Raw genomic sequence first — 14,626 nt, 5'->3', positions numbered from 1 at the left:
TCCATTTCCAGATGTTTTCTCGGCGGGCCCAACTGGAGGGGGACCAAAAAGCTTGCTAAAGGGATCATATCTCCAATCTGGCCAGGGGACACCTCAATATCCCCCAGGAGTGTGGAAGTAACTGGATGAAAGGGATGTCTACGGCACTACCCATGATCACGAAAACAGCGATTTGATCCCCTGGTTCCTGCAAAGTCCACCAACCATAAACTTTTTTCTCATGGTTGCTTGCAGCCACTGGTTTTGCAGAATGTGGATCAGTGGAACATCCATAACACACGTTTAGAAACAAAGCTTTTGGGACTCTGTAACATTGTACATCTGGTTAAGCTCCTAAACTGTTATAAGTGGAAGTAAGTGGAACTTGTTGCAGTGCCATAGACATATTGAATTTGAAGTTCATGGAGAAGGATAAACACTCCTGTCCTGATGCATTAAGATGTTAACACAGTAATAAGTACACCCAGTGGTGTTTCTCTTCTAATGAAATGTTGTTCTTTGGTTTCTCCATGATGCCTTTGTGCACGAACGAACACGTGTGTCTGCATGTGCCTGCAGAGAGCACAGAGGCCATCCCAGCCAGCGCTGCACTGGCACAGCCTGAGCAGCATCAGTATGTTAGATTTGACACTGCTATCAGTTTGTCTGCTTCCTCTGACACATGGTGCTCCAGAGTCTGCCGACAACATGCTGATCAAGACAAATGGAACTGATGATAATAAAAAGGAGAAACAGGGAGCGAGGCAGAAACGAAACAGGAGGGAGTGAGGGCGACCTGTTGAAGAGCAACACTGAGACATTTCATGAAGTGGATATTGAAAAGATGGCTAAATCAGGAGCCAGACGCAGGACATGTGTGAGGGAAAAGCACCAAAAGAGAGAGTCAGTGGCTGAAACCCTGGATTCTAAATAAACCGTCACTTCAAGACTGATGGAACTACACTGAGGTGTGTGTATGTGTGTGCAGAGTACAGGTGTATCCACATAATGTAAATGCATGCCAGAGCCCCGCTGACTGACAGCTGATTTATGTGCCCATCGCAGGGCAGGAACAGGGATCCTGTTAAGCTCTGAAAGGCGACCGTGCAGCTCTCACCTTTTTACGGTAGTGGAGCGTTTGCTGTGACTTGGCATGATGCTTTAGTATAAACAGTGACACGGTTCTCTCTCGTGCTCCCCGACTTTAATCAATGGAACATGTGTCCTCCTCGCGTGGAAAGAGCGGTTTGCGAAGGTCAGCGTTTCCATGCCAGCAGTGTGATGGACGTGTATATACTTACTGTCTTCCCTCTCATTCCTCGGCTTCTCACTGACAAAATCTAATCCCTGCCCCATGAAGTTGTCACGCTCGTTCAAGCTGCGAGATGAGAGTCAGAATTATTATTGTGTTCAATACACCAGCCTCCTCTCAGTTTAAATCCTCTATATGCATCATTTGCAGCCAATTAGTTCCCTCTCAGATTTGTTCATGTAGAGTCAAACGACCTAGTGTCTGGTTACTACTTTTCTCACCAATACTTGAAACTTTTATTCTGAAAGGACACATTTTATGCACAAAAAAACCCAACAGTTCTGAGGAGTCTGGTCTGGCTTTGAAGCTGACTTGAATTTGTATCGAGGACTCTTCATGACGTACAAGAGCAAACTGGATCATCAGCATAAGATTGTATATATCTCTTCAGTTCGGAAACCAACGCTAGATGACTTAATTTCTACGTTTCCACTGCAATGATTCATGGTGAATCTGGATTTGAATTTGGAAAATCTTTATTGTCCCAAGAGGCAATTTGGTTTGCAACAGTAGTCTCCACACACATCATATACACATCAAGTTCACACATTTAATTTAAATACATAGCTACCTAACTCCCGTGGATGACATAGTTTTTTCTGCATATGAGGCCAAAGGAACCACAATCCTATGTGGAATGGCAAAAACCCTACAGCTTGTTTAAAATCCCAACAGCTGAGGGCACAAATGATCTAAGAAATCTGTTAGATCTGGTCCTCCTAGTATAAGTGAACCTCCTCCCTGTTGGCAAGAGTCTAAACTCTGAGTAAAGGGGGTGGAGAGGGTCTTCAAGGATGACCTTTGCCCTCAAAGTGGCTCTCACTTGGTAAAGATGGCCAAGATCATTCAGATTACCGCCAACGATCTTTGGGCAGACTTTGACGATATATAACCCAGCTTTTTGTTAGAAGTGCTAAGGTTACCAAACCAAGAGGTCATCGCAAAAGTTAAAATAGACTCAATAAAAGATGAATAAAACATTTTTAATAATAGATTTGGCTTTTGAAATAAAGAAAGGTTGCACTTCTTACTGATGCATAAGACAAAATCAGTGAGAGGGTAAGAGGAGGTTCCAAAACCAGCATCAAATCGAAAGCTCCTCGCAGGAACTTTAAGCCCTTCTTTACGATCTTAGAAAATAAAAGAACATAAACATGATTGTTTCGTGATGAGATTTTTTCGTATTCTGCATTTGTGAACATACTGAGCCAAAAAAAACAATCATCACATCTTTATCTTTGGCTGAAATTGATGCATTATAAATAAAATGTAAACACAAGCTCTATTTTCCATCGTTTTAGTCTAAGAAAAAAAATGGATAAAAATATTTGATATTCCTCTAATAATGCTGCAGCCATGACATGCAATTTTATCACTTGCTAACAATAGATCCACCAAAAGTCATTGCTTTTTCCACTTGCAGACTCAGATTGTGATGTTATTTATCAAAGAGGAGAGTTAGAAAGACGGACTTCCTGTTAACTTTTTAAGAAAACTTTGAGACGTCACGTAGCTCTCTTCAAAGTTATTTAATCCCACATAACCAAAAGTATAGCGACCTGAATTGATTCCTTTTTTCAGTTTCATTAATTAGCTTTATTTTGAAGGGCAGGGTTTGATCAAAAACATTTCTCGTGCGACTCAAAGGAGCACAAAAAACGAAGCAGACAGCTATAGACAAGCACATCTTATATGCATCTGCAAGGTTTTAAATGGACTCTGAAGGACGTCCAGTAAAATCGGCAAAGAAAATTCAAAATAATCTTAAAGTGTTCAACAAAAAGACAAACTGTGTTATCAGCATGCATAAAGAGACTCTGCCTACTTAGTGCTGTCCTGTCTTCATGAGAGGGAAGCTACATGCCCTGACACACACTCTCAGACACACACACTCTCTGACTCACACACTCATAGAAAGCAGGCTGGGACAGAAGTATGCAGGGTTAGATGGAGGGTGTAGAGGCTTGGAGAGGGAGCTGAGGGGGGCACGAGGGGCTTGTCCAGCATATCAATCAGGCTCGGCGGTGCGTCTGTGTTCCTGTGCCGGGTCTGGCCCCGGGCTGGGCGGGGCGTGGTCTGGAGAAAGAGGGGGCTTGGGCAGGACTGTGTTCACCCTCGGCTAATGATAGGGCCCACTGTACTCAGTATAAATCACTCCGACCCTTAAACACCACCTCCAACTCACTCACGTCTGCTCACATACATGTGCATCTGCGTGCACCTGCGCTGGCTCACGGACCTCCGCCATACACACAGAGACCTGACTGAGACCCAGAGAGTGGACCAGCTTCTGCAGTCGTACCCTACAGGGCCCATCAGACAGGCTGCCCGGATGATGGATTGTCTCTCCTTCCAGACTCATGAACTCACTCTGAAAACTTCCACGCTCGTGACAGAGTTTGGGAATTGAGATAGTTTGTTATCCGGCTGCAGAAGAAGAGAAATAAGTCATGACAGGAATTGCAAAATGACGAACACAGAGCATTGACGGATAAACAAACACCGGTTAGAAAACAGAGATAAAGGGAGGAAAAACCCAGAGAGATTGATGTTGTTTGGAGCTGCATGAAGAAACACAAACAAATCTACAAACACTGTCCTGTTTCCTGATAGAAAGCAGCAGCCATCTTGGCTCAGATGTGTTTGTGACTGTGCATTCTGAAAGGGCATTATGCTAATGCCTTGACCCCTAGATCTGGATGTGTTTGCCAGCCTGAAAGGGCTTTTCCTGCTTCCCCTCTTCACTCCTCTCAAGCGCACAATCTCCTGGCATTTTAATTAAATGGGAAAAGCTGCCAAGAAGGGGGGGGACATCCTCGATTTAGATGTTGCTGTTGTCCAGCAGAGGCCTTTGAATTCCAAATGTCCACTCTGCCGGACCCGAGAAGCACCTACTCCAAGATGCAAACTTTTTAATTCAACCAAATTTGGTTCTAAGAGAGTCGCGAGCCAGAGATTTCTCAGGAACACGAAGCCTTTTCTCTGAAATCATTGAAGTCAAACCGGCTAAAACAGAACAGTCACTAAGTGAAACTTCCTTATTAGGTGTCTTTTTATTGAATCCCTTCAACAAACACAAGTTAACGTCAAATTTCAGCCTCCTCAGCACTTCTCCGGGCCCGTTGGGAAAGTGTGTGCTGAGCTTAGCTAAAGCAACAGCGGCCGAGCAGGTGAGCTAGAGTTACCATGAGCTCGTGTTTGCTTTGGGATCAGCTCAGGCAATATTCACAAGTCCGAGCAAACTTTATCTGCACCACGTACAAGAACATTTTTCAGGAGGAAAATATACAGGCCGGGTCCATCGAGTGTTCTCGAGACTTACTGCACTCAACTTTGCACAAACTCTGTTTTTCTACCCACTTACCTTAACCCTTCCTTTTTTTGTGTGTTAACTGATTTCTTGTCACATTTGGAAACAGGAGCGACCTCTGGGCCAAAGAGTTCTTCACCCTCGTCCGTGATTCTGTTTTTATGACAAACTACTGAACAATGTATTTACCTCTTTTCATAAATGTCTCAAATGTTTCATCTGTGTGTCAACAAAGCTCCATGACAAACACAAGGACACGCTCTGACTGACTGTGTTGTTTGATTGTGTATTCTTGTCCTGCATGAAGCTTTGTTTCTACCACATCACCGCCAGTGTCTCTGATGTCTTCACAGATGCAGGGGTCAAATGTTAACGCTCCCTTCTTCTTCTTTTTCTTTTTCTTCTTCTTCTTCTTCTTCTTCTTCTTCTTCTTCTCTCTATCTTTTTCTATCCCTGTCCCACCGTGTGCAGAGACCTGCGCCGTGAACAATGGCGGCTGCGACAGGACATGTAAAGACACGGCCACAGGGGTGCGCTGCAGTTGCCCTGTGGGATTCACCCTGCAGCCCGATGGGAAAACCTGCAAAGGTCAGTGAATGCACCAACATGTGTGATTATCTATCAGCCTGTTCTTACTCCTATCCCATCAAATACAGCAGCTTGATGTGTGGTTCCAAAGTGCTTGGTGTTGACATCAATTCATATTGAAGGTGAGATGTTTCAAAGAGATAAAATCGCACCTTCAACTGGCAACATGAAAGGTTTATTGTTGTAGTCGAGTCACCAAACATCAGGTCCAAGTCACCGCTGGAGTCCACAGTGTTCACGTCAGAGTTTCAGTCCAAGTTACTAAATAAGAATCCAAGTCAAGTCCCAAATTACGTTGGTCTAACGGCCAAATTCCAACAGATCCGTCACAGCACTGGATCTGGTTTCTATTCTAGTCAATGTGTTAACTTCCACTGGATCCACTGTGTCTCTGATACGGCAGGTCGGACACACTCTCTGGAAACTTGGTTACGATTGCATTCGGCCAATTTGCACCGTTTCATTGAGGTTATTAGCTCATGATGAAGTCCTGGTCACATTTTGAAGCTTTCTGCTAATCACTAAGACTCTGTATTTTATGAATTGGCACTTGCGCTGTGATGAGTGAGAGCTGAAAGCCCTCTGTAACGGTCATTGGTGTACTCTGCCCTCTGTGTGCACCTGAGTCTGCTATGTTTGGTATTTGTGTGATCGAGAGCCAAAGCCAAATCGTCCACTTCACTTCAAACTGCTCGGAGCCACGGTCACGATCACTGCTCCTGCCGTCGCCGCTTCTCGTTGTTGATTTTGTCGCTAAGTGTCTCTCCACTTCCGTTAGCTCACCGGTGACGTCAATGGCAGCAGTCTGAGGAGCAGGTCGTCACAGCGTGGAGCTAAACATCCCAAACCTATTATAGTGTTCTGGCATTCTTCTCAACAAACAACCTCTGAATGAGGCTGACCTGTGGGTTCAAACAGTCAAATACTCTGATGCTTCATTCTTCTCCTGGCTGAACAAAGCAGTGAGGGGTCAGTGGGTGGGCAGGAGAAGTTTGGTCTTACGTATAAGGATGTGTTTTAAACTTTTTAAATCTGTAGAAAGAAAATAAACCCCCGTGAATACGATGGAAGATTTAATTGTTGGTGTAATTATTCATTGTGTTTAAACAGGCTGTAGAAAAGAACTCTTTCAAATTCTTGAAGGAGATTAAGGGCGAAAGTTAGAGCCATTATTTTCTTCAACCATCCAACTTGTTATTGCTAATTTAATTATGATGTGACATATTTTTGCAGTAAAGCCGCACAAGCCTGAGTCCAAAACTTAATCTCCAAAGGGTTGCTAAATTAGGTCCAAATTTAACCTTTTAATCTGTTTTTCATCGATTGATTCTTTGTTCCTTTTGGCGCACTTTAGTTAGGCCTCCACTCCTGCTGCCAGCATATTTGAATATAACAACAACACTTCACTTTTGAGCGACAAATTTCACTTTAAGAAACGCCAACAACTTTGTTGACAAGTCAAAAGTCACATGCACTTTGTGTCAAACAGAATTGTGCAAATCGTTGCAGATTTATGGATGAGACTTCATTGAAGAAGTTAACGACAGCGTTCGCTGAGTGGGTGGTAACTGACTGCAGGTTAGTCAACCTCTAGTCTAAGGGTAGGCATATTGAGACCAATTATATGTCTTACTGTTACAATGATAGTCTCGCACAAACAGGGCTCGTATTAAAAAGAGAAAACAAGTAAAGTGGAACTCCTGAAAAGTGCAAATGCTGTTGTATTGACCAGGGATCCCTGGACGACATTAACTTGGAATGACTGACCATTTGACCACATTTGTACATGAGCTCCTGCAGATTTTTTAATGTGGAACAGTTTTATCCTTTAAAAAATCGACTCTTTAAAGCTGTCTCCTTCTGAGTCATGGTTTTAGACCACACAGGAGCAGCAGGGCAGCTTTTACTTGAATCATAAATCAAAAAATCATGTTCTTAAATCATAATTCATTGCATTTATTTGATTCTAAGACCAAGACAAAAATGCAAAATCATTCCTTTTTAAACATGCCATTAAATATGCAATCATCACCTATAAATATTGAAATTCAGTGTGGTCAATTAAGGCCTCCAATATGTTAAATTAAAGGCATGGTTGCGATGAGTGACAGGTGTCAGTGAGGTGTCAGTGAACCTGACTTTCTTGGCGTTTGACCACTTCTTGTCACTGAGAAGGATAAACAAGGTTCATATTCATCATCTGCATTCACAACTGTCTCAGTTGATGTTTGGACCTCCCTGTGGTCACTCTCCTCTTTGTATGAATGAAGAAATGGAAAAGAGAAGGCACAACAAACCATGACTGTGTCATGGTGAAGGAGAGCTGATACAGTGACGGAAACATGACTTAACACTCGTCTAGATCCGTGTTCGATGTGTGCAGGCTTAATACGGATTCATGCATATTGGTTGAATTGTGTAGTACTGTTCAATGTGTGAGTGTGTGTTCTGGAGCATGTGGGTTTGCAGAATGAGTGTCAAGCAGTCTGAGAATGTGACATGTAGGTGTGTGAAGTCCTGGAGCCGGAGCTGTCTCGGGCCTGGCAGGCAGACGACGCGTCGGCAAACTTTGAGATGTTTGAACAGTGAGGCCCACGCAGGCCTCTCTCTATTTCTCTCTCTCTCTCTCTCTCTCTCTCTCTCTCTCTCTCTCTCTCTCTCTCTCTCTCTCTCTCTCTCTGTGTCTCTCTCTCTCTCTCTCTCTCTCTCTCTCTCTCTCTCTCTCAATCTCTCTCTCTCTCTCAATCTCTCTCTCTCTCTCTCTCTCTCTCTCTCTCTCTCTCCCTCTCTCTCTCTCTCTCTCTATCTATCTCTCTCTCTCTCTCAACTTCTCTCTCCTCTGTGCACACACACTCACACATACAGCACCATCCAGCTGCAGATGCACTAAATACAGCATCAGAAAGCGCCTTCCTCTGTTGGTCAGAGGGGGTTTTTCTTGGACTTACACGCCAAAATTGACACCACTCCGGTCCAGTTGGGGGCAGTGGTGTGCCTTGAAGTTGGTTCAAACCAACGCTGCCACAGTGACATCATCCCTTGGCTTCCTGACTGCCTTGTTGTAGCGTTGAATTTGGAGTTTTGGCTTTGCAAAGATGGATCTCTATTTTGGACGATGATGCCGTTTTCACGGGAGGATAGAACATTCCTGAAATGAGGACCTGTCTTCATGAGGCCATCTCCTCGTATCCTGCAGCCCTTCTTGCATAATTATCTGCTGAGAGGCATGTTCTACTGAAAGTTGCATGCTGGGAGAACATTGTGTCCACTGCCCTGATGTCAGTCTCGAGCCCGGCAGCTGGTTCGAACACTTCCACCCTGTCTCCTCGGGTGATTTGTGTTCCTGACAGAACCCAGCATTTACAGTGGTGGAAAGATGAAAAGTTCCCTCTCTTTTTTTTTTCGGGGCCTGAGTTGAGTGGGAAAGATGGATAGGAGTACAGTCCAGCTGTGCCCCGCCCACATAATTTGACTGTGGATAAGCCCCCGGGCTTCATAAATCCCCATGTGAGGATCAGTGGTGAGGGGAGCTGAGAGACAGAGCAGGCAGCAATCATCGATCAGTATCTATCACCCTGGAGAGAGCGGGGATAAACACACACTCACACAGCTTCTTTCTCCTTACACACACTGAGTATGTTTGATGTCTGTTTGTAACTCTGCTGTAGATCTGAGTAGTGCACAGTTTTAAAATGAAACATAACTGTCCTCAGAGATCTGGAAGGTCCTCCCTATCCCTCCTGTCATTCACTGTGATGTGATTTTAATGCAAACATACATTGCTCCAGCTGATTGTTCACTTTCTTCTCTCGCAGTAGTCGAGTCCTGAATACTTCCTGCTGCATTCTCACACAAGCTCACCTGAATCCCATGGGCTTGCAGAAAAGAGTGCGGGTATTAAAAAAGACCCAACATCAAGACAGGATAAGATCCAGTCCCATCTTACAGACAGGACTCAGTCTGATCTCATCTTAATCCACCATGAACAGAGCACTTTGCAGCATTTAGCAAGTTACAGTGGCAAGGACAAACTTCCTTTAACAGGCAGAAACCTCCAGCAGGACCAGACTCATGTTAGACACACATCTGCTGAGACCGTGTTGGAGAGAGGGATAGAGAGAGAAGAAGAGAGAGAAAATGATAGTGGTGAGACAGATAGTAATAGTTGTAGTAGCTGGAGTCTGGCACGGCCACAGCAGCAGAGATCCAGAGGAACCTATGAGACAAGGGAGCTCAGGGACTCCAGAAAGGTCTATGGTTAGTAACTTTAATGGGACAGGAAGAGTTAAAGTAAGAGACAGACAGAGAGAGGAGAGAGAGGGAAAGACAGGATCCCAGTGTGTCAGTCTAAGCCTATAGCAGCATAACTAAGAGCTGGTCCAAGCCTGAGCCAGCTCTAACTATAAGCTTCGAATTGATATCTCCTGCTGAAGCTCACACAGGCATGTTTACGTATGATCAACCCCAGTGGCAGATGTAGCCACAGTTATGTTAACACTCAGGCTGCAGTGTAATTGTCGGCATTTAGCCGTTTACTGAACGTAGCAGTTAGCGGCAGGATAAGTGCCACGCTGTGAGGTGGTCTCATCTAATACAGCGCTGTATTGCTTGATAGAGACAGACAGCTCCCTCTCTCTCTCTCTCCCTCTTCCTGTCTGCGTCTACCTCGCTCTTAAGTCAAAGGGATGTGCCCTGTCGTGCCTGTCTATCATAATCATTTCAATATAAACTATGTAGGGCATGTTTAAAACCCACCAGTCTGATAAACGCCCTTTCATCTGTGCTGACAGACGAGGCGGTTCAGCCTCTCTCACGATGACAGACACGCCAACCCGAGGAGGCGTTCCATCACGGGGCTCTCGTGCCGACAACTGGAGGAGTGAGAGAGAGATTGAGAGAGAGAGAGAGAGAGAGAGAGAGAGAGAGAGAGAGAGATTTTTTCTGAACAGTTTCCAGATGTTTGATTAGAAGGTTCACACTGAAGGTTGGATGAGTTACTGTAAGAGTGTATGCATGTGTGTGTGCGCATCTGTTCTCATGGGTTAACTGATGCACATTATGCATGTTGGTCTGTGTTTCGTGCACATTGGAGGTCGCTGTGTTTGTGTGTGTGTGTGTGTGTGTGTGTGTGTGTGTGTGTGTGTGTGTGGATAGTGTGTGGTCGGTGTATTGTCTTTACAGTGTATTGGTACATGAGACACGTTCCCACTGGTCTGCATTCCTCCTCTACCTGAAAAGACCTGAAACACACACAGACACACACACACACTCACACACACATACACACACACACACAAACGCACACACAAAACCAAACATACACACACACACACACACAAAAAAAAAAAAATCATACACAATCATTACACAGAACCTTGAAAGTAATAGGCTTTTATCAAGTCAAAATAATAACTATTTACACACCTAAAAATGCAGGTGGTTGTCCAATTTGCATCCAAATTTAGAACCGTTTTTACTAATTTGTTCATTTAATTTACACAAGAAAACAATTATTATCTTTTATGTCAACTACCAAGCTTCTGTCAATGCTGGTAATAGAAACAATGCAGAAATACATGATAGAATTATAATCGTGTATGAAAGACTCCTATTTTTGTCAGCTGCCGGAGCACGAAGCATCAATCAGCACAGAGCTGATCGAGCGGGACAGGAAGTCAGGCACCAAAACAACATAAAACATAGAAATCATTCAACTACAACAACATAGCAAAAAAGTCTCATTTGCGCCACAACAGACTCATGCAATTAAAAGGACATTTTGCCATCTTTTGAGAGTTGGGCTAATAGGCCAGTCAAGCTGCTTTTGCTCGCTCGTTGGAAGAAGCTTTGCTGAAGCAGGGTGGCTTCACAATCTGCTGATAAAACGTGTCCAATCCCCATTAAGCTCATCTTCTATACACTACCAGTCAAAAGTTTGGACACACCTTCTCATTCAATGGTTTTTATTTACTTAAATTATTTTCAACATTGTAGATTAATACTGAAGACATCAAAACCATGAAATAATCTGGTTTAGCCATAATCTGGATTACAGCAGTAGTCAAATAGGGCTATCCATTGTGTACTAACTCTACCTCTGGACAAAACAACTGATGGTCTCAAACACATTAAGAAGGCAAGTCATTCTACAAATGAACTCTTAACAAGGCTCATGTTAATTAGAAACCATTCCAGGAGACCACTTCATGAAGCAGACTGAGAGAACACCAAGAGTGTGCATGAATGAAAAAGGGGGCTACTTTACAGAATCTAAAATATAAAACATATTCTGCTTTGTTTAACACTTTTTTGTTTCTTAAATTATTCCATCTAAGTTATTTCATAGTTTTGATGTCTTCATTATTAATCTACAGTGTTTACAATAATTTAAATAAATACAGACCCTTGAATGAGAAGGTGTTTACGAACTTTAAACTGGTAATGTATGTGGATGAGAGCACAGGGCAACTTCATACAGCAGAGTGTGGAGATGCTGACAGCTCATCTCCACAGTCAGACGCAAAACAAGAGAAAGCTGCACAGAGCTGCAAAACTCTACGGGCGTGTTTGCTTGACCTAAGCGTGGTTTATACTTCTGCATCAACTAGGGATGTCGACAATTAATCGATTAATTGATTAAGAACTGACTCAAACACAATTTTTGTTTTGATTTTCTATCACGTGGAACAAGCATCATATAGTCTCGTATTTCTGTCAGCTATCAGGGAGGTGTTTTAAGTTTAAAGCAATAAACCAGGCTTTAACCTTGGAGATGAAGTGCTCAGAAACTGAAGGAGCTTGTCGAAGCGCTACTGATCCTTGATGTCTAAAGAGACGTGTCGTAGAGGTTTGGTCATCGAAATCAAGATCTGGATTAAACATGTATGAAAGATGTTACAATGTCATTTAGCAGACATTGTAACATCTTTCATACATGTTCACAAGATGCTAAGCATGTTGACATCTAGACCCAAACCAGTGAGAAGAGGCCGTCATGGCTCTTTCTAATTCTGCTGACATGTCTGATTGAAACCATGACATCTACATGCATATCTCTGCTTGTTCGATTTGTCTCAGTAGCGTCCTGGGTGCCCTCGTAAGCAGTCTCCCTATTTGTCCACATTTGTAAGGTGTTTTCACCCCGTCATAATGCCATGGTTTTCATCACCTTACATGACTGCAGCATGGCCAGCAGGCCTTGTTCTGGTCCAGTGGGGCCCAGATCACTGGCTGTTTTATTGTTGTGTAAAACTGAGAGTTTCCTTTGGCCCTCATGCACCCGTGGAGTGTTTGTTATTAAACCAAGTGGAGCGTCGGGGTCGTTTAATACCTGAATAAATACACGCTACCTCCCGGCCTGATGTCTGTCCTCTCCACCGGCAACACCCTAAGCAGAAAACCAACTCTCTGTAGGCAAACTAGATCCCCTGTACTCAGACCGTAATTATTTGTACAGGTTTGGGTTTCTGCAAATGTATTCAGTTTAATTGCTTTTCACTGCAAATATTTGGTAAAACTATATTTGGTAAAACTCTCCGCTAGGTGCAGCTCGTTCCCGAGAGGGATGAGCTGCACATTCCTACAAGCAAGTCTAAAAGTGGCTCAAATGACAGAGTTTTATTCCTGGTCAGTGTTACTCTGAGGAGAGAGGCAGACGGAGCCTCTTACATAAAAGCCTGACCCCGGGGTTGACCTCTGGGTGCTCTCGTCAGAGGTGAGCAGTTAAGCTTCAATAGCTCCGCCCCCCATCGATGGCAGTTGGTCTAAGCTGCACTGCTAATCAATCAGGTCAGTCAGGGGGTCTTTATCAGGCAGCTGAGCCCCTCAGCAGCATCGCGGTCTGGTCTGGAGTTGAGTTTCTCTTTCCAAACACTGGACTCCTCAAACACAGCCCGGGGCTCACAGAGAAGTAGGCAGGGGGGCAGGGGGGCAGGGGGGTGGGGCGCTTGTTTCCTTTGGCCCAGGTGGATGTTAGTGAGCCTTCTCATTTGGCCCTCAGCTTGCAGCGGGGCCAGAACAGTGTTCATTTTTAAAGAATCAACCTGAGAAGAAAAACTCATTTTCTTAAGGTTACCCAACAAACAGGACGCTTGATTGAAATTCTTTTGTTAAGGCGACTTTTTTATTTACAAAATATTGTTTCAATAGTTCTGAAGATATGAAGCAGACTGAAGCAGAGAGCTGACATGTTATTTATGTGTTTTATACAACTTCACTGCTGCTGAACACTGTCACTGAAATTTAAAGACTGCTTCAGCAAATCATTAATGCATCAGGATCTCAGTGCAGATGAAACCTTTTTATTTGATCAGCAGTGTAACACTCAACGTGACTGCACGTGATCAGTGTGTTCAGTTTTACTCGTGGATGCACCTGCAAAGTTCTCATAACTTGAGTTTTTTTATTAGATGATAATCAGACCACAAAAAACTCACTATTTGCTGACCTGTGTATGCGAACAGTTAACGATACAGAGGCTGGGATGGAGGCTGAGCAGAAACACATGTGTCGAGAGAGGTGGAGATGTGTTTATAGTGTGAATGAGACAAACCTATCCTCAAGCGTTTCAGCAGAGAACTGCTGCGCGTCACGGACACATCGTCGCACAGGTATGTGGTGCTCATGTCCACATTGACCACTGCTATGTAGGGGCGATGCAGAAGTATAAATCAGCCTTTAGAGAGACTATCTCATCTTCTTTTCCCGGCTTTTGAGACAAAATAAGCGAGGTTAAACAACCATTCCAGTTTTTGCTTATCCGTCCATCCCAACAGAAAATGGTCTAAGTCCTTCAAAGCATAACTGTCTTAAAACAATCAAATAACTCCTCAAACTTTCAAACATTTCTCTCTCTGTCATTTGCCCGCATATGCTTTAGATTTGAGTCTAGATCTCCCTCCTTTTTTAATCAGCTTCAGGGCTTTTTGATCAGTATATCCCTTTAGAAAAGCATGGAAATGTCAGAAATTTTGACAGCCTTGATCGTCTATAATTTCATGAGGATTGAGTCTATGGAGGTGATGGGCCGCAGATATCTATCTCCTTTCCACAACCTCTCATTTCTTTTTAGTGAGACTTTCCCCTGAAATTGCAGCATTGTGTCAGAGTTGATCGTATGCAAACATCTATTAAAAGAAGTTAACAATCAAATGAACAAGTGTTAGACTACAGCTCATTGGATGTCCTGACTCTTTGCTCTCACTTGCTCTGTTTTTCTGCAAAGAGCTAAAGCCTGGATTACTCCACAGACCACAAATGGACTCCAAACGGAAACAATAAAACTTAAGAAGCCAAATTTGTGTCCCTTGCGGAAATATTCTGCACTCATTCGCATCAATTAGAGACATTATGTGCTGCAGACACAACAAAAATTGCTGTCTAGCTTAAGAGTAAGTGTCACCGACTGTTTACCTCCATGCACCTAGCTCGTAATATTT

The 14,626-nt window shown here is 43.6% G+C and overlaps 1 protein-coding gene across 3 annotated transcripts in view; it reads left to right on the top strand.

Moving 5' to 3' along the window:
• Positions 1 to 14,626, top strand: part of scube1 (signal peptide, CUB domain, EGF-like 1) — a 127,893-nt gene that overhangs the window by 85,354 nt on the left and 27,913 nt on the right. For all 3 annotated transcript variants that reach the window (XM_034673203.1, XM_034673202.1, XM_034673201.1), the window contains one exon: positions 5,073 to 5,189. In XM_034673203.1, the coding sequence (XP_034529094.1) occupies positions 5,073 to 5,189 (117 nt within the window). The remainder of the gene's footprint in view (positions 1 to 5,072; positions 5,190 to 14,626) is intronic.

Source organism: Notolabrus celidotus, chromosome 21 (assembly GCF_009762535.1).
Source record: "Notolabrus celidotus isolate fNotCel1 chromosome 21, fNotCel1.pri, whole genome shotgun sequence".
NCBI lineage: Eukaryota > Metazoa > Chordata > Actinopteri > Labriformes > Labridae > Notolabrus > Notolabrus celidotus.
The sequence above is the reverse complement of the archived record's forward strand: the minus strand, read 5'-3'. Positions and strand labels throughout refer to the sequence as shown.